General features: G+C 42.8%; 1 protein-coding gene across 1 annotated transcript in view; it reads left to right on the forward strand.

The window, feature by feature from the left end:
- Window positions 1–22,785, forward strand: part of DEPTOR (DEP domain containing MTOR interacting protein) — a 76,648-nt gene that overhangs the window by 27,826 nt on the left and 26,037 nt on the right. Inside the window, exons 3-5 of the mRNA XM_035318037.1 lie at window positions 246–424; window positions 2,447–2,570; window positions 9,402–9,580. Of these exons, the coding sequence (XP_035173928.1) occupies window positions 246–424; window positions 2,447–2,570; window positions 9,402–9,580 (482 nt within the window). The remainder of the gene's footprint in view (window positions 1–245; window positions 425–2,446; window positions 2,571–9,401; window positions 9,581–22,785) is intronic.

Below are 22,785 nucleotides of genomic sequence, written 5' to 3' on the forward strand. Positions count from 1 at the left end.
TTCATTTTTTAGTCTTTTCCACCGGACAGAAAGCCAGTTTTCCCAAGGGCGGGGTTTGAAATGGTACCAATTGGTTTGTGGGGATTGCCAGCATGGGTGGAAGGCTCTTTTCCCCTTGTGTCCAACAGCTGCAGAGCCCTTGGGGTGAGCCAGGCTTGGGTGCACTGGCTCAGCTCTTTTCCCAATTTTGCTGGTGGCAGAGGTTCTTTGAGCACGAAATTCATAGGGTGATTTTCAACCCGCAGGCTCCGACTGCACGAGGAGAAAGTCATTAAGGACCGGAGGCACCACCTCAAGACGTATCCCAACTGCTTTGTTGCCAAAGAGCTGATTGACTGGCTGATTGACCATAAGGAGGCCTCAGACCGAGAGACAGCAATTAAACTTGTCCAGAAGTTACTGGATCACAGCATTATCCATCATGGTAAGTGCAGTATCACTTCTCAGCTAAATTTTATTGGCTGTTGTAAGTCAAAGAGAAATCCCACTCCTGTTCTTCTCTTAGGTACAGGACAGGTAGGGTCCTTTCCCTGCTAGGAATGGGGTATTTGGCTTGAAGGGTGCTGCTCCACAAGTCCCTCTGTTTCCCCAGGTCATGGAGAGGCAATCAGGGTTTAGAGTTGTGTTCCCCATGTTGGCACAGGAGGGAAGTCCCTGCAGACCGTGCTGCTGCTTCCCTGCCCCCTCTGGCATCCTCAGTTGGATCCTGCCCCCTCTGCTGCCACCACAAGGCTCTGCCTGCTGCCCTCCCCTCCCTGCTCCCCCCTGCACAGCCTCGTCCTCTCCTGCCAGCTGAAAAACCCATCTGAAAAATCAGCCAGCAAATAAAAAAAAAAAGGTTGTCTGTCTTGCAGGGATTTGTTCTCCAGCTCTGTTCCTCGCACCAGCTGCACAAACATTTGTGCTGCTACAGCTGCAAGAAAGTTAGATGTCCGACTGTGCCCTGATTAATTTTCTCCTAAACTTGTCTGTTTGAGACCTGTTCCATTTAGCGTCTTGAATAACAATTCACGCTTATGAAAAGGAGGCTACCAAATCAGTGGTAGCATTTAGTTGCCTTTTAGTGCACAGAGGCTGGAAAGCACAAAAACAAAGAAGATTCAAGTCCTTTATTTCAAGTATCATTACCTATTTCAAAAACACAAAATGCACAATTTGTTTCTTTTTTTAATAGGAAACAGAGCAACTGCTAACAGATGACAGTTGACTTTATGCAGGGGTCACTATGTGCAGGGATACTGCTGCTATCAGCAATGCATTCACAACACCGTAATTAAAGGAAGAAATGCACATTCTGAACGTGTGCCACTTCTACAGCTTCTGCTTGGGTATTAAATTAAAATTCTGGGTTGTTATGGAAACTGGGACTCACGGTAGATAGTTAAAGAATAAAGTAATTATAGGGTATTCAAATCTGACTACTTAATCCTCTATTGAGAAAATGTCAGTGAAGAGTTGCATGGATGCCTGAGTGACTTAATTTAATTGAGCAATAGATATTTTATTTCTGAGTGCTTGTTTAAAACTTTAACAACCTTTAAATGGTTTCTACCTCAGAATCCAATTGCACACTGTAACTTTCATACAAATTATATACGTGTGTGTGTATATATTACACATAAAGCAGGTGTCTATTGAAAATTTTCATGCATTATGATTGAAGTTAATGAAATCGTTAGTGAAGTGAGAGAGGGCAAAGTCAGGTAGGTTTAATCAGGTTCTGCAGGGAGCCCAGAGCATTCTTTCAATACCAGCATCAAGTGCAAGCAGTACCAGCTCCTGCTGCACGTGAGCCCGCACGGGTGGGCCAACAGCTCTGCTACAGCCCCTTGCTTGGGATTGCCTTCCCATTAATTTATGCCCTTGCTGCAGCTCTCTTCTGGCATTTGCAGGAACCTGTCATCAGCTGGTCTCTTACAAATTCTTATTTAGTTCTTCTCAGTGTGTTCGTGTTGTACCTCCCATTTGCTAGCTGGCATGGCAAAGAGATTGAGACAATTTTAAGTGGGCAGAAGGCTTTGATTTTGACTGTTCCTGCAAGGAGACACAGCTTTCCTACAGCATTGTTTAACTGATACAAGTAGCATTAAGAGGTTTGCCAGTCCTTAAACCACTGGCTGCTCTGCACTGGTATCTTTTTAAACAAACTGTTTACATCAAAAGGTTTTCCAGGTATCTAACAGATGGATGCTTTTTTCGCTATTCATAGCAATAGTCATGAAACTGGTGAACACCAGTCCCTCTCAGCTAGAAATGTTGTTACCTGTCTGAAAGTTTTCTTCAGTCTTTCATCATTTATTAGAACTGTGTGTGGCTGTGTGCTAAGAAATACGGGAGGCTAGGCTCCACTCGTGCTTGCTTTGTAGTTCACCGGTGATACCTGCTAAATGGATTCTCAGCTCTTTAGCATCCCTATGAAGATTTTTTTTTTCATTTTACATTTCAGTTTGTGACGAGCATAAAGAATTCAAGGATGTCAAACTGTTCTACCGCTTCAGAAAAGACGATGGGACATTTCCGCTGGATAATGAGGTGAAGGTGTTCATGAGGGGACAAAGGCTCTATGAAAAGTACGTTGCATTCAGTATCCATCATCTGTCAATAACAGTACCACAGGAGACAAGTGATACTTGTTCCATTTTTGAATAGTCACAGACTTTCAAATCAAGCAGTGATGGGCCTGCATAATCCCATGACTTCATTGTGTAACCCTTCTGTCTTTCTCATTTCCCTTTCGCTTTTCTACCATGTTGACGTGTAGCATTTTGGGCTGTATGAGGTTCAACAAGGGTAAGTGCCAGTCCTGAACTTGGGGTACAACCCCAGGCAGCAATACAGGATGGAAAGCTGCCCAGTAGAAAGGGACCTGGGGGTATTGGTCAAGAACTGGGTGAATATGAGTTAACAGTTTGCTCAGGTGGCTAAGAAGGCCAGCAGCATCCTGGCTTATATCGGAAATAGTTTGGCCAGCAGGTCCAAGGAGGTGATTGTCCCTCTGTACTCTGCTCTGGTGAGGCTGCACCTCGAGTACTGTGTTCAGTTTCGGTCCCCTCACTACAAGAAGGACATCGAGGTGCTGCAGCATATCCGGAGAAGGGCAATGAAGATGGTGAAGGTTCTAGAAAACAAGTCTTAAGAGGAACAGCTAGTGGAGCTGGGGTTGTTTAGAAAGACAGAAAGAGAGGTTCAGGGGAGGCGTTATTGCACTCTACAGTGACCTTTAGGGAGGCCATAGGAAGGTGGGGATCAGTCTCTTCTCCAAAGCACTAAGTGATAAGACGAGGAAATGGCCTTAAGTTGCACCAGGGGAGGTTTAGGTTGGGTATTAGGAAACTTTTTTTCACTGAAATGGTTGTGGAGTATCGGAACAGGCTGCCCAGGGAAATTGTTGAGTCACCATCCCTTGAGGTCTTCAAAAAATGTGTAGATGTAGTGGTCAGTGACATGGTTTAATGATGGACTAGGCAGTGCTAGGTTTAAAGGTTGGACCAGGTGATCTTAGAGGTCGTTTCCAACCTAAATGATTCTATGTTTCCACGCTTCTATGGTTTTGTTTAAAATGAAATTGCATTTGTTATGTTATGTTGTCTGTGGTTTGTAAACACATCCTGTGTGATAACCCAATGTAAATTTTAGTCCTTTCACTCTGTTTTATACAAAAGAGTCACAAACAGATGATTGGTCATCTAAAATTGTAATCACAAGACCCAAAACTTCAGTACATAAAAATGTACTGAACAAGTGGCTACATATTTCTGCAACTCCATCTCTACAGTTTCACCAGGAGTTATGATTTTAAATAATGAGTGAAATTAATCTTTGCTGTTCCAGTCTGCAAAGCTTCTGCATCAGAGAGTTTACACTAAAAGCAGTTGCAAAAATAAACCTCAGCCAAGAACATCTAATTAAGATTTGAAATTAATGATTGTGCTGAGATACTGAATATCCCACTGGATTACTTCCGTCAAATAACTAGGCAGCTTAACCATGCTTCCCAATCTATAATTAATGACATTTTTATTCAGGATGTAGGGATTGTAAGGTGGCACTTTCAAGCAGAGTGAATAAAATGCATGTTGGCTTGTGCTACAAAGTAATGCAAAAGTTGTGGTGTGTTACTTACCAAAAAGCTTCAAGTACTGCTCTGGGCTGAATCCTGCCCACACTCTCTTAGTGAGACACTGAGTCCTCTGGCTGGAGTCGTTTGGTTTCCCTCCTGCAATAAATTAGCAACTGCACAGAGGAAGGTGTTAAGCTAAAGGCTGAAAACACAGCCATGACCCCCTGTTGAACAGCCCCTTATTGCTAGTGTGTCCCAGAGTTTTCCCGAAATGCCGCGCCATTGCCTATCCCTCCTGCTTCCCCTGCACAAGAGGGCAGATGCAAAAGATCAGCAAAACAAGGGAAGGCTGCCAACTGCTCTGTTCATTGCTGCCAGGGGACTGGGTGTGTTGTTGGAAGCGCCTTCGGAACAACTCGCCAGCTCTGCAGCTTTCCCCAAACCAGGGTTTTGGTATCTTCAGTTGAACTCTGTACCAGGTGTCAGGACAATGCCAGGTTAAAAAGCTGATGATAAATGCTGTTTTCAGGGTTAGAAGGCTATGAAGGGCAGTGTGGTGAAATAACAGTTAATATGAAATATATAAAAAAAAAAACAACTGTAAATGCCACTCCTTTTTGTTGCACCTGCCATGTAAAATTTAGAATCACAGAATCACAGCATGGTTTGGGTTGGAAGGGACCTTAAAGATCATCCAGTTCCACCCCCCTGCCATGGGCAGGGACACCTCCCACTAAATCAGGTTGCTCAGAGTCATTTCTGTGACTGTGACTAATTAAAGTAAAAATAAATTGGGTAAAACACAAAATACGCCACTGGGAAAAATTCTTCATTGGGTGCGCTGGGAAAGATGGTTGGATTGCCCATTTCCAAAATCCCCTGTGCTTTATGAAGCACAGCATTTGCTCCTTTAGTCTCTAACACACACTGCCCTCAGGCATAGCCTATGCTATGGGAGGTTGATTGGTGTGTCTAGGCTGCAACCTTGTTTTCAGTTTTTAGCTTCTGTGAGCAAAACCATTTTTTTTCTTGGTGAGGCTGATAACAGTCCCCTGCACAAAATGAGCCATGGTAGGAAAACTCTGTCTGCCAGCGTTTCTGCTCCCACCCCCATTTCTCTGCATGGAGAACCATCCCCAAACCAAGCTTTAGTGTCCAGTTCGCCCTATACTACACCGGCAGAATGGTGTTTATAAAGGGAAAGGATTTAATACCCAGACCAGCACCTATATCTAAATATAACTCATCCTCATGAGGTGGTTGCTCCTAGGCAACGTAAAGGGTTCAGAAACTTTTAGAACCAGCCCCAAGTGCTAAATATAGTGTAGCTTAAAAATACACAGCATTTCAAAACCGGTCTGTGACAGTCAACGCTAGTAAAAATTCTCCGTGGATCATTGGAAATATTTTGTATTCACGGGAGATAAGACTGCATACCTGGGCTGTTTGGGTTTACTTGTTTTCAGTAGCAAAGCCAGTCTGCAGAGCACTCTGATTTCATTACATCCCTATTGGCAACACCTTCGCAGTTTCATTAGATGCATTTTAAAGTCAAAATCTAATACTGAAAGTCAGACTAGTGCACAAAGAGCTCTGCAGTGAACTGTGCACATGGGTAATATATATCTTTGCTTATAGTGTTGAGAAAGAAAATATTAATTCAGCATAATTAAACTAGTAATTAAAAGGCAACAATTGGAGACAGTCTTCATGCACAGATGTGAAATCAGTTGCTAGTATACGCAACTTGTTTATCAGAATGCCTGTAGCCCTAATTTCAAGAGAAATGTGACTATGCCAAAGGAAATTTATGTGAACCCTTGATATTTTAAAATGTGTCTGAAGTTTTTTAGGTGTTGCTGGTCTTCACTAGGCTTTGCTCATTTAAGATATGCATTGTAATACTATTTCCTGCTCTTCCCCACCCATCACATCGGGGCTGGAGTACTGTTACATTCAGAAGCCAGAGTAGTTTGTGCTTGCCAAACACTGCAGACATTATCCAACATCTTTCATGCAAATTTTTACCCTCAATTGGTAAAATGAGCAAAATGATTTAGGAGGATCAGCAGCCTGCTGCATGGACAGAGGAGGGGATGCATTAGGCAGGTTCCCAGCATTCAGACAGCAGTGAGGGGTAGATGCCCTGTGCTCTCTCTGGAACAAGGGCCACCAGGGCTGTCTCCAAGCTGAGGAGCAACCTTCCACTGTCCCCCTTCTGTGTGACCACAGAGCTCCTTGTACCCTGTACTCTCCTCTCCATGGCACTACCTCCCTCACCTATTGTGACTGTCTTTGGTGGTTGTACGTGCCCGATTAGAAGATTTAAAATCAGTCTCTGACCATATCCTCCCTTCATTTGCACTGAAAATCATTGATCAGCTCAGATTCCCTGCACATCAATGCAAACTTTGGTAACCCTTTCTGTGAACGTGCTTTGAGTTTCATGTTTATAACTAGAGATGAAACCTAATGGATCACCTACCTCTTTAAAGTCTTCCTGAAAATTCTGGAACAGTTCGCTAGACCCAAGGATGGTATCAGTTTTCATGCTCTGCAGGACTGACCAAAGAGATTGGATGAGATAAGCATGTTTCCTGTTCAACAAAACCCTCCCCGCAAGTCTTACATAAATCCAACACAGACCTTTCATAGTTGGGTTTGTTTTTTTTAAATTCAAGTTGTGCAGGCACCATATTTTTATTATGTTTGCAGTTCTCATAGGCTTAGGTCAGGCGTACAGGATTGTTGTGTTTCTGGTGCAGTCAATTTTAGGAGCTACGAGTCATCTCATGACATTGACTTCAACTTCAACTTTCAATTAGATTTCACAGTGAAAAGTGTGATTTTTATGGTGTTAATTTCAGGAAATCATTCAGATAATTTTGAGACTGTGTTCTCTGAATCACTTTCATTTTACCTCAGCAGTGGTTAATTTAAATTTATCCTTTGGTGCAGTTATTTAGATAAAACAAAGTAAAAAAAATCTTCTGAAATGTTTTGTGTTTGGCTAAATACATTCCTTTCATGTAGGATAACACAAGTTGTAACAAGTAATAGGTTTTGACATTAATGGGCTCATGTTTTTTGAAACACACAGAAAATGGAAGAGAGAGAGGCAGTTTTCAATTTTGGCTAATGACAGGCCAGGTTTTGGCTGATGGATATTGGTACACTTTTGTTGACAGCAGCGGCGTTGCAGTGATTTACTTCAGTTAGCAATGGATTGCTGTTTCTGGGTTTGTAAAACTGTCAATTTGCCGTGTCTGTTTGTTCACAAGTCCAAATCCTTTGCAGTGCTATTCTGGGCACATGCAGAAGGGTGTGAAATGTCAAGCTGAGTGTTTTTCCACTTGATATTTTTCCAGATTTCTTTTGTGGCTGAGAAATCTAATGATTAGCATCACTTTTTCAAGGACCTCTCTTTCTGGTGCTTCAATGAGCTGGTCAACTAATTATAAGCTCATCAAAGAACAATTAACACAATCCTCAGGATTTTTTGTTTGGTGCCCGCAGAGTCTGGGTAACCAGTTCTGGGTAACCATGCAGCAGATGGTGTAAAAGACACGAGTTTTGGGTTTGCTTTTTATTTCTCAGGAGGAAAAAAGCTTGGTGAACGAGAGACATATAAAGATGGTCTCTTGGAAGCTCTCTCCAAATCAGATGTGGTTAATGTGGGACAGAGAGCTAAGCCTTGCATGCACACATAGGCAAATCAAAATATGAAAAAGAATAAAACCTTTGCAAGAGTTCTGGAGTCGGTATCTTGTTGCCCATGATACACGTTCTTGCTTTTGGCCCCATCCCTGAGTTCAGCTGATTTCGACTTTCTTCATCCTTACTCAGCTCAGAGGTGTTGGTAACGGCACACCAACATCGGCAGGAGCAGTTCATTATATCCGCCACTCAGCTACAGCCGTGGCAGAGCAGCCTTTGACTGGTTTGATGATCTGCTGCCTGGGGTCAGATCCAGTCAGCCCTGGCTTCTGGTTAGCTCTCATTAAAGTCACTGGAATAAATCCTTCAGGTGAAATAACAAGGGGCAGGTCCTGTCAAACCTCTTCACTGTAATTTCAAATGAAACTTCTGTGTTCTCTATTTCTGATGCCTGACTTCAGAATTCAGAAGCCCCCAAAGGAGGTGATGTTATATATTTATTGCACTTCCCACAATTTCCATCAGTTCTGGACATACTGGCAGTTTAAGAAAGAGATCACCCATGTATGGGTTTATTTGAAATTCAGTTTTCTGATAAGAAGGGCAAAGATTAAGAGCTTTTGGAATTTTCATGTTGTGGTCCAGTTGTGCCTTCAGTTTCCAAATAGTTGGTGAGGGGAGGAGACTTACAATCTCTCATGGAAAAAACTCAAACAAGCCATTCTTCAACTGTTATACTGCAAATCTTACCTTTAGCCTATAGTAAACAAAATAATTATGATTAATAATTAAATTAATGAATAAAGAGGCTGTGTTTCTCAGTGTCCTAACAAAAAACTGTGGTTCTGTATTAAAAGAGACTGATTCTCATTTCTTCTCCTCCAAAATGTCAAACTCATTTTTGCATTAACAAAATACTGAGGCTTTTTTTTTTTTTTTTTGTCTTTTGCTTTTATATTGCTTCATTTGTTTAGGTTCCTTGAATGGAGAAGAATTTTCCTAGTGTTTTTAAGTTACATATGTGCCAATTGCATGGAGATTTGGAGACACCTCCTAATGTTCTTAACTCTTGTGTCAGGGCAAACTGAGATAGAGATTATCTCCAATGTCAAAATGTGTTCAGGTGTACAATTTCACTGGCTGCAGCTGCATCGCGGAGTGGTGGGAGCCAAATATTTACCCACCATCTAGACCACAGAACTGCCTACTTTCCTTCTTCATGAATTTTTCTGCAGCTGTTTTAAAGCTTACAGGGAGAATTTTCAAAACCATCTAAATGACTTGGGGGCATAGGGCTGCTGACTGTAAAAATTAATTAGGAATTTTTGAACACACTAACTACAACCTCGTGCTTTTAGGCAGATTTTATTTTGAGGTCAATTATACGTTAACTTTTAGGGAAGCTAAAGAACTAAATACAAGAAACGCAAAGCTGAAAAACCTTGTTTTCTTCTAGGGAAAAGGAGAAAGCTTTAACTTCATACAGGTATATAAAGTCTAAGTTTCTCATCTGAGCTGCTGTAATTCCCATACTAAGTTAGACTGATAGCTTGAGGGAAAATTTACTAAGTTAGGTTCACATCTATTTGCTTGGTATCAGTGAGGTTTGCCAGAATAGGTCTGCAGGTTTTTTTTTATTTTGAAGCATCATTTTCCCTGTTGTGTTTTTTCCCTTCCCTACCAGGTTGATGAGTTCTGAAAATACTCTTCTGCAAGCCAGGGAAGAGGAAGGAGTCAAGTACGAGCGGACCTTTGTGGCATCGGAGTTCATTGACTGGCTCATCCAGGAAGGAGAGGCCACGACAAGGACCGAAGCCGAGCAGCTTGGCCGCAGACTTTTGGAGCATGGCATTATACAGCACGGTGAGACACTTACTGCCAGGTGGCAAAAGCTATGCTTTTTGTGGTGCCTTCTTCAGGTAAAGTTATGTTGTTTTTCTAGGCATTGTATGTCCAAGTTCTGATAATTTCAGGTAGGAGTTGTTTAACAAAAGGATGGCTTTTTCAAAAGATGTCTGAGTTCTGAAAATTCTGCCTCACATAGAGGGGAAAACATGAATTTGGGATTGTATAAAGACTATGTAAGGATATGGATGAAAAACAACGTTCTTATGTTTGGGGTAATTAACTTGTAGAACTTATTATCAGCAGTAATTATAATTGAGGTAAATAGCTTTGTAAGGATCAGATAGGGATTAGAAGCACAAATAAGCTACATACATAGAGTAAAAATTGCACGTTCTGTGTATCTACGACAGGAGCAGAGTACACTCTGATGTCAGAAAACAAGCTTCCCTCATGGTCATGTTGCATAATCACTCTGGTATCTTTGGGTAAGAAAGAGGATATCGCTTTCAGCTCAAGTGTTGTGGTGTTGCTCCTGGAGGTCTGACTCCTCTGAGGCAGGGATCTGACACTTTGTCATGGTCCAGCTCACTGTGGCTGCACCTTCGCTAAGAAGGTCCCTGTATTAAAGGTGGAGGATACATTTTTTTTTTCCTCTCTGTGGCCCCAAGAGTGACAAAAGGAACACCCCTGGCATTAAAACCCATTTCGTGTGTTGACATCATGTACTCTCAGTGCAGGCTGAACTTCTTTGACTGGGCATTTTCCACCACAAAGGCACCAGCAGCACCCGTGAGAGTGACAAACGGGGTGCTTGAAGGTGGCAGAACCTACTGGCAGAAGCTGCTAGAAGTGTTGCTTAATGCAAGCAGGAAAGTAATCAGATCCTTGTGATCAGAGTGTTGTCAAGTCAACACTAATTCTGACAGGGAACCAAATTCACAGTATTAACAGGCTGTTAATCTACAAGGTGCTAGATTGACTCTCTTGCTTGTTGCTTTGTGAGATAACCCAGTCTTAAGGAATAGAGAAAAAATGGGGGCATAGTGACCTGCATGGTTCCTTCATGGTTGTGATCATGCTCGCTGTATGTTTAGTTTCCACTTACTAGGAGCTACTTCTGAATGTTTACAGTAATCAGCTTCCAGTTCTATAATTACCCCTGTGCTTCCTATGATTTATAGGGTGCCAACTGCTTGGGGCTTGACGAAGGGAAGATATTCCACTCCTCCTCTTTATAGCAGCAGTGATATAATTCCTATTTTTACCTGAGCATCTTCTGTGTGCTATACACACAGTAAACTTCCCTTTAGAAAAAAAAAAAAAGAAAAAATAATAAAAAAAAAAGAAAAAATAAATAAAAAAAAGAAGACAGGTTTATGCTGATGTTGGCATTTTTGCAGAGGAAGTAAAGTCACGACTTAAAACATGGTGTGAAGCTGGATTTACTTTTCTATTTAATTTTTTTGCAAAGCTAAGAAAGTCAGGTTTAATCATTAAACGTTGTTCTCGTTAACTATGGCAAATGATCAGCAGTGCCAATGTCAGGGAAGTCGTTTTGTCCCTGTCAAGCAGGGCTTCTGGGGGGTGTTCTGAGCAATGCTCGCCCTGCTTGCCATTTGGGATTGCTCTGGCCAGTTTTATCCCCTGCCCATCCTCTTTGGATGTCAGCATGGCATGCAAAGCACTCTGTTAGGTCTGAAACTCATGAAGTGACCACAAGAAGGGATTCTGGGAACTGACTGCTGAGTGAAGTGGCCTTCTCTCCAAGGTACCATCATCTTCCTCACTTACATGGGCAGAGGCAGATCAGTGGGACCCGCCGGGGAAGCTGCAAGTACAATAAAACTGAATAATGTCCCTGACATTTATCTCTGCCAGTGAACATGCTTCGTGCATGCTTCTAAACAGATTTCATTCTCCTCTGGATTTCACAGAAGCAATTTGTCTAGGTGGCATTAGGAATACTGGTGACAGAGCAAGCTGAATTAACACAGCTGGTGAGGGATTCACCTGAGCATCTGGCTACGATCTGTGCGTTTTGAAGGTTTATACAATGTCACCTTCCTCTAATAGGCGATCTTGAAATGAGACTTCCCAGTACCAAACTGGGGATGTAAACACTAAAATGGCAGTAGTGTTCTCTTGTTCTCTCTCTCGCTGAACTCTAGGTCCAATTACCAGAATAAAAGTGGTATTTTTGATCTCTTAGTACAGCAAGTCCATTTCCCCATACTATGTTCCCTTTGTTGTGCATTGCATCAGCAGTACCAAAATGTTACTTGACACTAATTGGCATCCTTGTTGGCAGAACCAGCAGAAAGGCTCTCGACCGAACAGGCATGGAGAATGAAACATTTTCCTGCCCTAAAGGCAATCTTTTGCTAGCAGTATTTTTTGATATGCACAATGTGGAATAAAATAAACCTTGCTCTACTATTCTTATTAGGTATTTATTGCCTTACCTAATGCAATAGAAAGTAATAGAAATAGTTGTATCAAGTTGCCAGTCTCAGTAGTAATTTTCCAGCCACAACCGAATTGTGCAATTTATTTTTACTGATACTGACTTTCATTTCAATTACTCAGAAAAGTTATATTTTGCAGCTGAGGTACTGTATTCAAAACAGCTTCCTGTCACATTTGTCTTCACTTTAATTGGTCAGACACAACCCAGGTTTCACACAGGAAACAAACACTGATGCTAATTTTAAAAAGGAAAACATTGGTTTAAGAGGAATTGTGTAAATGCTGTAAAAACATCAAAGGTTTCAGTCTAAAAATAATCCTCCTGATCTCTTCGGGCATGTATAACTATACATATTTCCCCTGCCATAAGTGAAAATGATGAAATGTGCTTAAGTTCTGAATTGCTTCCTTCAAGAATTCCATGGCGCCTACAAATCACAATCCACAAACCGCTGATTTCACAAATAGGAGCCAGATGTCCCTTCCTAGGGGCTGGTACCCCCAGGTACTGTGGAATAAAACCATTATAGGTAGCAGCATATTGCACACTGTACATTTCTTCATGGCTCGCACTGGCAGGGTAATTGCCAGTAGTTATTATTCTGCATTGTGAACACTGAATGGTCTTTGCCAGAATATAGGAATGATGACTGTGGGAGGAATTATAAACAGGGCTATGTGCGTTCGAGAACAGCAAGGACACAAGGGGCACAGAACACATTTCTCAGCTGTGTGAAAGCCCATTTCTAGTACAGTGAGGTACACAGAGCTTTGTAGAATTAACAGGTGAGATTTTCCTCCAAGGAGACTGGATCTTTCCTAGTTTTTCTTCCTATGGAAAGAGTGGGACAGATTAACTACTGTGGTCAAAATTCACATGCAGCAAGAGATGAAGAAAGCTGTCTGCCAGCACTGGGGTAGATCAGGCCAAAGCGAGGGTGGGCTGGGAGCAGGCAGAGGACAGCATGAGCAGCCACATGTAGTCACAGCCTTTGCTCAGTCTGGAAAATAGAGATACAGAGATATCCAAGGAGGAACGAGGGTATGCGCAGGGCTCTTTCTGGCATCATTTCTGGCTCATGCTAGTCAGCTATGGCATCTCCTGCAGCACTTACCCTGCACCTACAGCCCCAGCAGCAGGGAACCACTGACATAGATAAGTCCCCTCGTCCTCCCTCCAGGACTCTCTAGGTACAGAAGCTGGGGGATGAAGAAACATCTGCACATCTTGCAGAAAAGTTTAAGGTCTGGAAACTCAAGGGATAAATACTTTCCATTTAAAAAATCTGCTTAATACCAGTAAGAGTAACTTATCCATTCTCAGCATCTTCTCAAGATGAGTATTTGCATTTCCTCTGTGGCAGCCGCCAAAAGTTTTGAAATCCTTTTCAGCATTTTGTGGTGTGCAGATACAGAGTGCTTGTCCTGCAGGGCATGCAGCGCAGTGTGTGCCTGTGAGAGGTGCGTGGCGGAGCAGCGGCGCTCGTCCTCCCGTGCCAAGTCACATTCTGTCTCTTTCGCTGTTGCTATTTTCCAAGCTGCTTCTTGCTCTTGAGCGCATGTGCTTTGTGTTATTTCCTCTCTGACGTGCTGGATCTGACATCTGCCCAGCACCTTCCCCAGGCAGCAACTGCAGCACGATTCAGCGAGGGGTGCTTCGCATCGCTGCCCACTGCTCCCCACCTGCTGCGTGAGTCAACAGCGGCTCCAGATACAGCTTCCCAGCCCTAGACCAGCAGAGGAGCACATGTGATGGGTGTTGAAAATGACATGGACTTTGCTTTCCTGAATGACTGAGGGGTGGCAAAATCTCTCTGGCAGGTCACTGGCTAGCAGATACCTTGCTTGAAACATCTTATTAGTGCTAAGATTTTATAATGATAGAAAACGTGTTAGGATGTCCCAGACATGATCTGTGTCCTTCCTCCTCACACCTCAGTTACAATGCCTTTCAGTTTTAAAAAGTTTAATTGAGCTAATTGCTCTTGGCTAGACCTGGTGAGCCCAAGGCATGCATATGTTCTGCTCAGCACAGAAGCAGGTGCTTGCCACCTTTCAAGCATCAATCCTTTATCAGCAAAACTCCACTGTGCAAATTACTTTCAGAGATGAAAACAAACATTTTGTAGTGACTTAATGAGAACAGTAAATATTGACACATGCTATCTCCCTGTCTCTGAGGAGAACTCTTTAAAACATGTGCTTAACTTTCCCTCTTCTCTGCAAGGACTGCATACCTTTCTGAAGCAAAATTGCCCTGAACAAGATCACTGCATTTAGTTTTAAACATCAAGACGTATGACACAGCTGCAAGTTTTTTAAATTGTGGAATTAGATCAGTTATCTAACAATGTATTTATTTCTTTTACTTTTATTGAAGTGTTCCTTTCTAATCTAAAATTTCTGTAAATTTTAATGAGTTGTTGAATTTACTTTATATACTCAATTCCTTATAATCAGTTGACATTTCTTATTTCATGAGTGAAAATTTGCCATATATGTGAAATACTGGCTTCTTCCTTAATTTCAGATTTCTCTTTGGAAACTCTTTTCTTGGAAATACTGACTTTGGTGGGCGATTTACAAGTGCCATTGAACCATCCCCTAAATCCTTGACTTAAGCGGTCATAGATTTCCTCCTTCAAAGTTAACATAGTTTTTTTTTTATATTGTTTATATGGTTGATCTAACACCTGCAGCTGTTGGATATATCCAAGTATTCATTCTGTATAGTCCAAAAAGCATTCAGTCTATATAGTCCTATAGGCCATTCTACATAGTACTAAAAATTATTAAAGATTTTACTTTTACAGGTGGTGCCTTGATTTATCTCAGTAAAACACAAGGTTTTAGTTAGTCTTCAAAGTCCTCCAACATAATGTTTTTTTCTATTATTAGCCTGGTTCCTCCTGCGATGATGCCAGGCAGTGTCATCGAGTTGTTTGTCTGTGCGGCAGTCCTTCCCTGGTAGTCCCCATACATGAGGACAGCGACCTCACCTACAGTAATTCAGCTGCTTATGCTAAACCTGCAGACAACTTTGCACGTTTTTCATGATTTTTCCCGAGTAGAGAAGAGAGTAAGAACTTTGCACAAGACTGTATAATATTCCAGCCTCCTATTCTGTCAGCTCTTCATCATGCTCTCCTTGCAATTGTCTTTATCTAAAGCAGGAATTTATTTATTTTTTATTTTTTTGGAAAGAGCCACACATGTCTATACATTAGGGAAATAGCACACGAACATGCCTTTTCATATTAACTACCGAATTCTATTTTTCTGTCAGAGAATGGGTTTCAGTTTTTAACATCTGCAGCATAAAAAAGATACCCAGATGGGCCTTTTCATCTTCTGCTTCCCTTGCCACAGACTGTACTTTCCATACTTTATTTGGAAGCAGAGAAAAGCAGTTGGCTGTGTTCTGTAAACTTGCTAAATTAAAGATGATAAATCCTCATATACAAACTGAAAAGGCTGCTGAAATGAGTGTGATTCAACACTGGCTTTTCATTCTAGAGTAAGGAGCGTGTATTTGAAAATAGACTGCAAATAGATTGCAAACCTACTGGAAAGACAAAGTGTATTTAGAAACATTTTTCTGCACACCTATTTTAAGGCAGCTAAAATGAAATTATAATGCACTGAGCAGAACACACCGCTTTAATAGGAGCAGGAGACTCAGTGTATTTCATTTCCCAAGGAACTTTTGACACCTGTGTATTGTAATCCTTATGCTTTGAAGGCAGAATAAAAGTTGTCTAGACTGTTTTTTCACTACATGAATATACTTCATGCCATTGCAATAGCTCAGGAGATATAGTTCTCTATGTCACAGTTTTTTTCTGGACAGTTGTCACTTGTAGGACATGCTGACTGGCTTCGCCCTTTGCTGGGATTAGCAGGAACAGCTCTCTGTATTTCATATTTCAGTGTTAGGACCTGCCTTGCAGTTTTATACAAGAAGCTCAGTGGAAACTGGAGCAGTTCAAACTTAGATCCATTGTCTGCTCGCAGCGAACTCCTCGTAATCCAAATGTGAAAACAATCCCACATAGTACAGCTGCAGTGCCAAGAGTTTAAAATGCAGGGTGAGTGCATTCACAGGTGGGCTTATCTACAGTCTACGCAGCACATGCGCATTCATAAAAGGTGGAAATGCAAGTGTCATGTTTATATGGTGCAAGGAGTTGGAGATGGAAAGCTCTCTGCTCGTTGGGCATTGTAGTCCCTCTGCCTTGATGGGAGGGAGCCCCAAGCAGGTGGAATTCATCAATGTGTAAAAGGAAACTAATCTGAATAGGTGCCATTATTAAAATGCATTTGCAGAAGCCAGATTAGCTTTAGAAAAACAGGAAGCCTTTGAGAGGAGTGGGAAAAGCATTGTCCAGTGCAGATTAAAGTGTCATTTATTCTCTGTTGACTGCACGTGCGCTGGTGAAGGGCAGGAGAGCAAGAGCAGTGGGGCAGGATCTGCAGTGCTGTGTGACCGGGGTGGCAGTGCTGAGGACATGCTGAAAGCAAGAAGCTCTGCAGGATGAGCAGCTCACCTTCTCCTCCAAGCCTGCAGGCTCGTCCAAGGCCCACGCGAGCCAAAGTGGCCGCGCACTTCCACTGCTTTTCTGGCAAGAGGCAGAAACCAAGCTGGCAAAAGGCCCGAGGCACTGAGGAGATCAGCGCAGCAAGCTGTGTGCTATCCATCCAGAGAGGTTCTTTTTTTTTTTTTTTTTTTTTTTTTTTTTTTAAGGAACTGTTGTTTTGCAGCGTTGTTTTGTTTCCTTCCCTTTTAAACACCAGTTCTGCTTTGGAGAGGGGAGCGAGGGAGCAAAGGCCGTGGGGCTGGAGCAGAGGCCTTGCCAGGAGGAGCAGCAGAGCCTCGCTGGCCCAGCCATGCCCTCCCTCAGAGCAACCAGCAGCCCCCGTCCCTCCCTCCCACAGCTGGTCTGAGGGCTTCACATCGCATTGATGATGTTTCTCATCACCCTCCACTTGTTTTCAGTACAATGTCAGCTCTTTTGGGATAAATTCCTGTCACTTCAGAGGTCAAAACTGGTATGGTCTTCTGAGACGTGCTATGGGAAGGGGCAAACCACTGCAGCCAGTAGTGGGGATGGTCCAGAAGGGACTTGCAGCTTCAGGCTAGGCTTAACTCTATTTTAACAGAGCAAACTACCTCAGTATGAAGATATAGGCTACTTAAGGATGAACTGGGATCGCTGTCTACACCACAGGGCTTGGAAATGTGCCATGTGCTGCTGGGAAGGGTTCAGTGCCACTTGTGTCTTCAAGTAGGGAAAGACCTGACATAGCAGCGTGGAGAAATCTGTGTACTTTGCTAATGCTTTTCTAACCTCGCCTCTTAACCCCAGCACACGCACACACTCACCCAAACAAACAAGCACACACTTGATCTTGTCCTCTGCTGTCTTGAGGAAAACTGCTCATCGGCTCCTTGGGGAACTTCTATCTCCTTCCCACCGCTCCCTGACACAAAGCAGCCATGCCATAGCTAACCATGGGCTCAGCGAGTGATGGCTTCATGTTTCTGGGGACATACAGAGCAGCTGGGGTACATCATTGCCCAGTGTCTGTGGGGATCTGTAGCATTCAGCTGGTAGAAAGCACTAATCACCACGCTGGAGATGTGCACAGATTATCAGCCCTAAAAATCACGGGGAACTGAGGTTGTGGGAGGGATTTGGGGAAAGAGCCAGTTATGAAAATGGCTTGATTTTTAAGGCATGAGTCACACCATTTATTAAAATAGGCTTTTGTACTTTCTAAAGCCTCCTCAGTTCCATGAAATCAATGTAAAGTTAATATTTTTATCTCTGCTGTGCATCAGTCTTCTTGCAGAATAAAGGCTGTTTGAGCCCTGCGCAATTCCCAGGATTTTATGGCAGAATCGGAAGCTGAAAGAAGATTTGCGTGGACATTGCAGTTTATATTTCATATATTTGGACAGAAACTGTAAAGCAGCCAGGCACAAGAACTGCCAAAGTTGCGACATTAGGTGTTCACAGTCTGAGAAATGCCAAAATAAATAGTCTGAGTTTTCTCTTCTTAACAGTAAAGCAAATACGGAATGATCATATAAAAGCTTTGCTGACGAGGTTTTCAAACTCTATGGATAAATGAGGCAGTAAACAAATAATTGGACTCTATAAATTAACCTGTTGTTGTCAGTCAGTATCCAAAAAGGGGTGTGTTTGCATATAACTGAATAGAGAGTAGTACACCTAGGAAATGGGAATACCAGCCCTGTTTGTTGGCATGATGCAGTGCTGTGCAGGGGAAGGAGGACGCACAGGAAACCTGCACAAATGGTTCCCAGCTTATGCTGTTAGCACAGGACGGTTGTAGTAACTATTACTGTGGGCTGAGATGTACAAAAGGACAACTGTAAGTAAAAGAAGGGGAGTGAGGCTATAACGATGAGCATGTTCTGAGATCCAGATTTTAGGAAGGATAAAGAAGCTCTGAGGAGAACTGGAGGAAGGGTGAAGAATAAGCCTGAATTTAAGGGATATTATTTATTCAGCTGATCAAAGATAAGTTTGAGAGTTGGCTTCATAACTTCACAGACTACTTTACAAAGGTTTCTGACAAGACATTGTGTAACTTTCCAACAAAGGTGTTATAAAGTCCATGGATTAGAAGCTAAACACGTTCAACCTTTTTTTGCCTGGCAGGGAAAGTAATTGGGACAGCTCGTGAGGGGAAGAGTAAATTGGACATTACAGGCTGCTTTATAGTAAAAGCAAACTGTATTTTTGTGAGATTAGAAGGTAATTTTTTAGTTCTGCTTCTGGGAGAAATGTTGTGCCCTGTGTATGTGGGAAATCAGACTGGTGGGTTGTGACTATACCTGCAAACTTGACATCCATGACCTGGAGTTAATGTTTATGCCTTTCCCTCTTGGACCAGAACTTTCCTTGTGCATTTTTAAGATTTTGGAGGTTGCCAGTCACCGTATGCTCTTTGGTACAGTTTCTCCCCGTTTCATAAAGTGCACATCATAACATGAACATGTTGCCACATGAGCACTGGTGAATTAAAGTGGAATGAAAAACCCATAAAATCACCCCACCTTCCTCTTTACAACATCACCCTCATCATGTATAGAAGCAGGTCCTGATACTTGCCAGCCACAGCCTGACATTTTAAGACAAACTGAAATGGGTGTGGGTTTGCTTTTCTGTGCTGCATTGTGAAGGGCAGTGAGCTAACTGAGGAGTAAGTAGTTAAGTCAGTCCCTATCCAGAGGGAGCAGCTTCTACGAGAGGCACAGGGACCTGGAGCACAAGCCTTGTCAGCCACGACAAGTTTATCTTCTGCAGCTCTGAGTCAACACTCGAGGTAACAACCTCTGAATTACCTTTAAAGAAATCCCTCCTGAGCAAGTCTGTGCAGCCCTCTGAGCTTTCTGCTGTCAGCTTTGAAAATGTTTTCACTCCCACTTTCCTCTGCTGATTTCAGCAAAATGCTGGCTGTCGAAGCAGGTAAATGAACACTGCTTGCTCTGCTGCCTCTTGGCTGGCATGTACAGAGTGTGACAAAACCAACTTCCGTGTGTGCTCAATGTCCAGTAGCCACATACTTGTGACTTGTGTCAGCTGCTTTCCTCAGAGACAAGGGCATGCACATCTCCATCCGAGGAGTGCATGAGAGACAGCCTGCACTGGTGCCTGCCTCCCCCTCCTCAACCTCTTCTCATCTATAGCCTGGACATCCCTTTTTTCACAACATGCCAAATACACTCAGCCAGAATCCCAGCACAGACATTTCATCCTATATCATGAATAAGTCAGAAAGTTGATGATTCAAAAAAAAAAAAAAAAAAAAAAAAAAAAAAAAAAAAAAAGTCCCGTGGGTCACACCAGTAATTTTGGTGTGATATTTTATTTGGTGATGTATGCACAATGAGGTTGTTTGAGCTGCGTATGCCTGTTCATTTTTTAAGCCTCTTCTTAAATGTACATAAATATTACCTTTTAATTAAGAAATATGCATGAAGTTATTTGGTACTACAAATGCAGTATTTTCTCAAACTGAGAATGTTGTTCTAACATTCTCACATGAAATGTGAACTATCAGAAGAAATGTAGAATTAAAGTATGAAAAGCATTGAGCACTCCAAATTCTGCATTGATACTGCTTCTCATAGTATTGGGGCTACAAGCCATTCAGCGTGCAAATCACGTACAAGTATTCTACAACATACAGCAATTGTTCTGATCTTTTACACTTGTCGTCATTTATTGCATAAAAATTCACCCTTCCGTGGAGTAAAATAGTTACTTCGATATAAAACCTAACCTTCACTACTGTAAGCATATATTGTTACAATATTTAGTCAAACAAATATTGTTATTCTAAAATGCTCCAGTATCATGGTATAAAACAGTTATATTCTGTGGTTTCATGGTCAATAATTAGTCCAGAATTTGAGTGCTTTATGGTGTCTGCAAATCAAGCATGTGTTGATCTCTGATTATCATAATTTCTGAAGGCTGACAGGGCACTTCAGTTATCGGCGCAAACTGACCAGAATTGTTTTTCTTAAGAGCTGCAATGTCATAATATTTAAACTGAATCAGAAACCATCCTGGTATTTCTTATATGGCAGACAGGTAGTAGCAGTGATTCTGCTTCCAGGTGAGTATTTGTGGGGTTCCCCTTTCATTTAAGATTATGAACCCCAGTAGTATGCTGACTAAGTAGTGCTTTTCCTTTTAAGTTTCAGCGAACTCTTTATGATGTCATCACAAAAAATGAAGTGTTTTTATTTATTTATTTTAAATTTATTTTTGTATTTGCATCAGGTTATTCTAATCCTGTGGTATTCTATTGCTAGAATATTTTTACTTGTGGCAGTGGTCTGAAAACGGGAGTGGTGCCTGGGAACACCAACGTATTAATTCTGTCTCAGACAGCAAATCCTTTTGTGGATGTAGGCAAGGCTCCAGATCTCTCCTCCTCTATTTCCGTTCTTCAGAAATAGTGATCGTTAGTGAGTGCTGCTTAATAGTACCGCATGCTATATGTGTCCAAAGCGATGAGCGCAGCAGCAGTGTGTGCCTGCAATAGTGAAGGTGTCAGAACACACGAACGAATTGCTTGTGGTGCTAAATGGGACTTAGCAAAGCCATGTGGCTGCATATGGCTGATTTGAGGAAACAACAGGTTCAGCCCCAAAATGAAGCCGAATAAAACCAAGTGGCACTGGCTCTTCTGAAGATCTCAAAGGGAATCACCCAGTGTAGGTACCAGTGCGCTGTTGTATAGATGGTGCCGGAAACATTGCACTTTGGCTGCCTGGTACATCTGTTCTGCTTTAATCATGAAAAAATAAAGGTAGAGTTTCAAAAGAGGAGGAAAGCACCATGCAAAATCCCATGCAGCTTACCCCATGCTGTGGGAGTCAGGCAGAAGCTCGGTGTGGCAGCCAGGGCACAGGCACATGCAGTTCATGAAGCCCCTGTGCCCTGATTATTCCCTGTGTCCCAAAGGCAGAAGGTCCATCTGTGCAGTGTCCCATCTCTGGCAGTGGCCCAGGCAAGCAAGAGACAGGCTTCTCTAGGCTTCTCCGCAAGAGGGACTTAGACCCTGACCCCATATAGCAGCTTCTGTGTCCGTATGGAGGGCTGAGCCCCGAGCATCACAGCTAGTCTGGCCTCTTCTAAGGAGGTAAGGATAACTTCACTTCCCTGGAATTAATATGGTCTCCGAGACCAGAAGCTGCTGTGGGAGATGTCTGGGCTCTTTAAGGCTATTCCTCCTGCTCATGGGTATCAAAAGACAGAAAGAGTTTCATGTTTAAAAAAGCCTTTTCTGCAAGGCTGTCATGTGAGGCTCCTGCTACAAAATCATAAGGTATTCAGAAGGGGTGAGAGGAAGAAGGAGTGTGTTGAGGGGTGTGAAGGAAGAGATGAGATCAAAGAGCATGTTGAGGGCTGCAGATCTGGCGCAGCACCCTGGGTTCTGCTGCTTTTGGACCGCAGGTGCTGGGCAGAGCTGAGAGCCAGGCCTTGGCACAGTGCCTGCGGCAGAGGCTGAGGCCGAGTGCCTGAGTCATGTTCGCCAAGCATCAGGCTTGGCTGCTGTCTGAGCGCGTATCTGTGTTGTTGTTTATGCGTTACATCTAAATACATACAGCCCGCCAGTCCTCGTGATTCAATATTGGAAGAAATGCAATTTCTAAACGGGGTAAATCCAGAACGTAGATCCTTCACGGGAAAGATCAGCTGCAGGAAGTCATTTCTGTGGAACGTGATCAGAGGAGCTGAGTGAAGACGGGGAGAATGCAGCCAAAACGTCTCCTGCAGCTATTTAGGGTCCTGCAGCGCTGACGCAGGGGCTGCTCAGGAGAGCTTTCTGCAGTCCAGCCCTGCAGGAGTCAGAGCTCTTTAGGGAGCTGGCACAGAGCTCGGTCCAACTGCTGCATTTTACATCGCTATTGAGAAGCAGCAACAGCGACCACGCAGACACTGCGGCCAGGCTGCAGTCAGGGGGCACGCTCAGTCCACCAGCAACCTGGGATCTGCTCTCAGAGTCAAAACAGGTTGTAATTAAGACTTCTGCTCGTTATGTTAGAAATGATTTTTGGCCAGGTGCCTGTTCCCAAACCTTGCGTATGCGTGCAAAGGAGAGGAAGTGGAATGCAGGAAGTGTCTGGGACACCGTGTCTGTGGTGGATAAGACAGAGGAAATACACAGGTCTCCCTTTTCTGCTGCCCCGTGGCCCTGACAGAGGC

The sequence above is a fragment of the Oxyura jamaicensis genome, chromosome 2, assembly GCF_011077185.1.
Source record: "Oxyura jamaicensis isolate SHBP4307 breed ruddy duck chromosome 2, BPBGC_Ojam_1.0, whole genome shotgun sequence".
NCBI lineage: Eukaryota > Metazoa > Chordata > Aves > Anseriformes > Anatidae > Oxyura > Oxyura jamaicensis.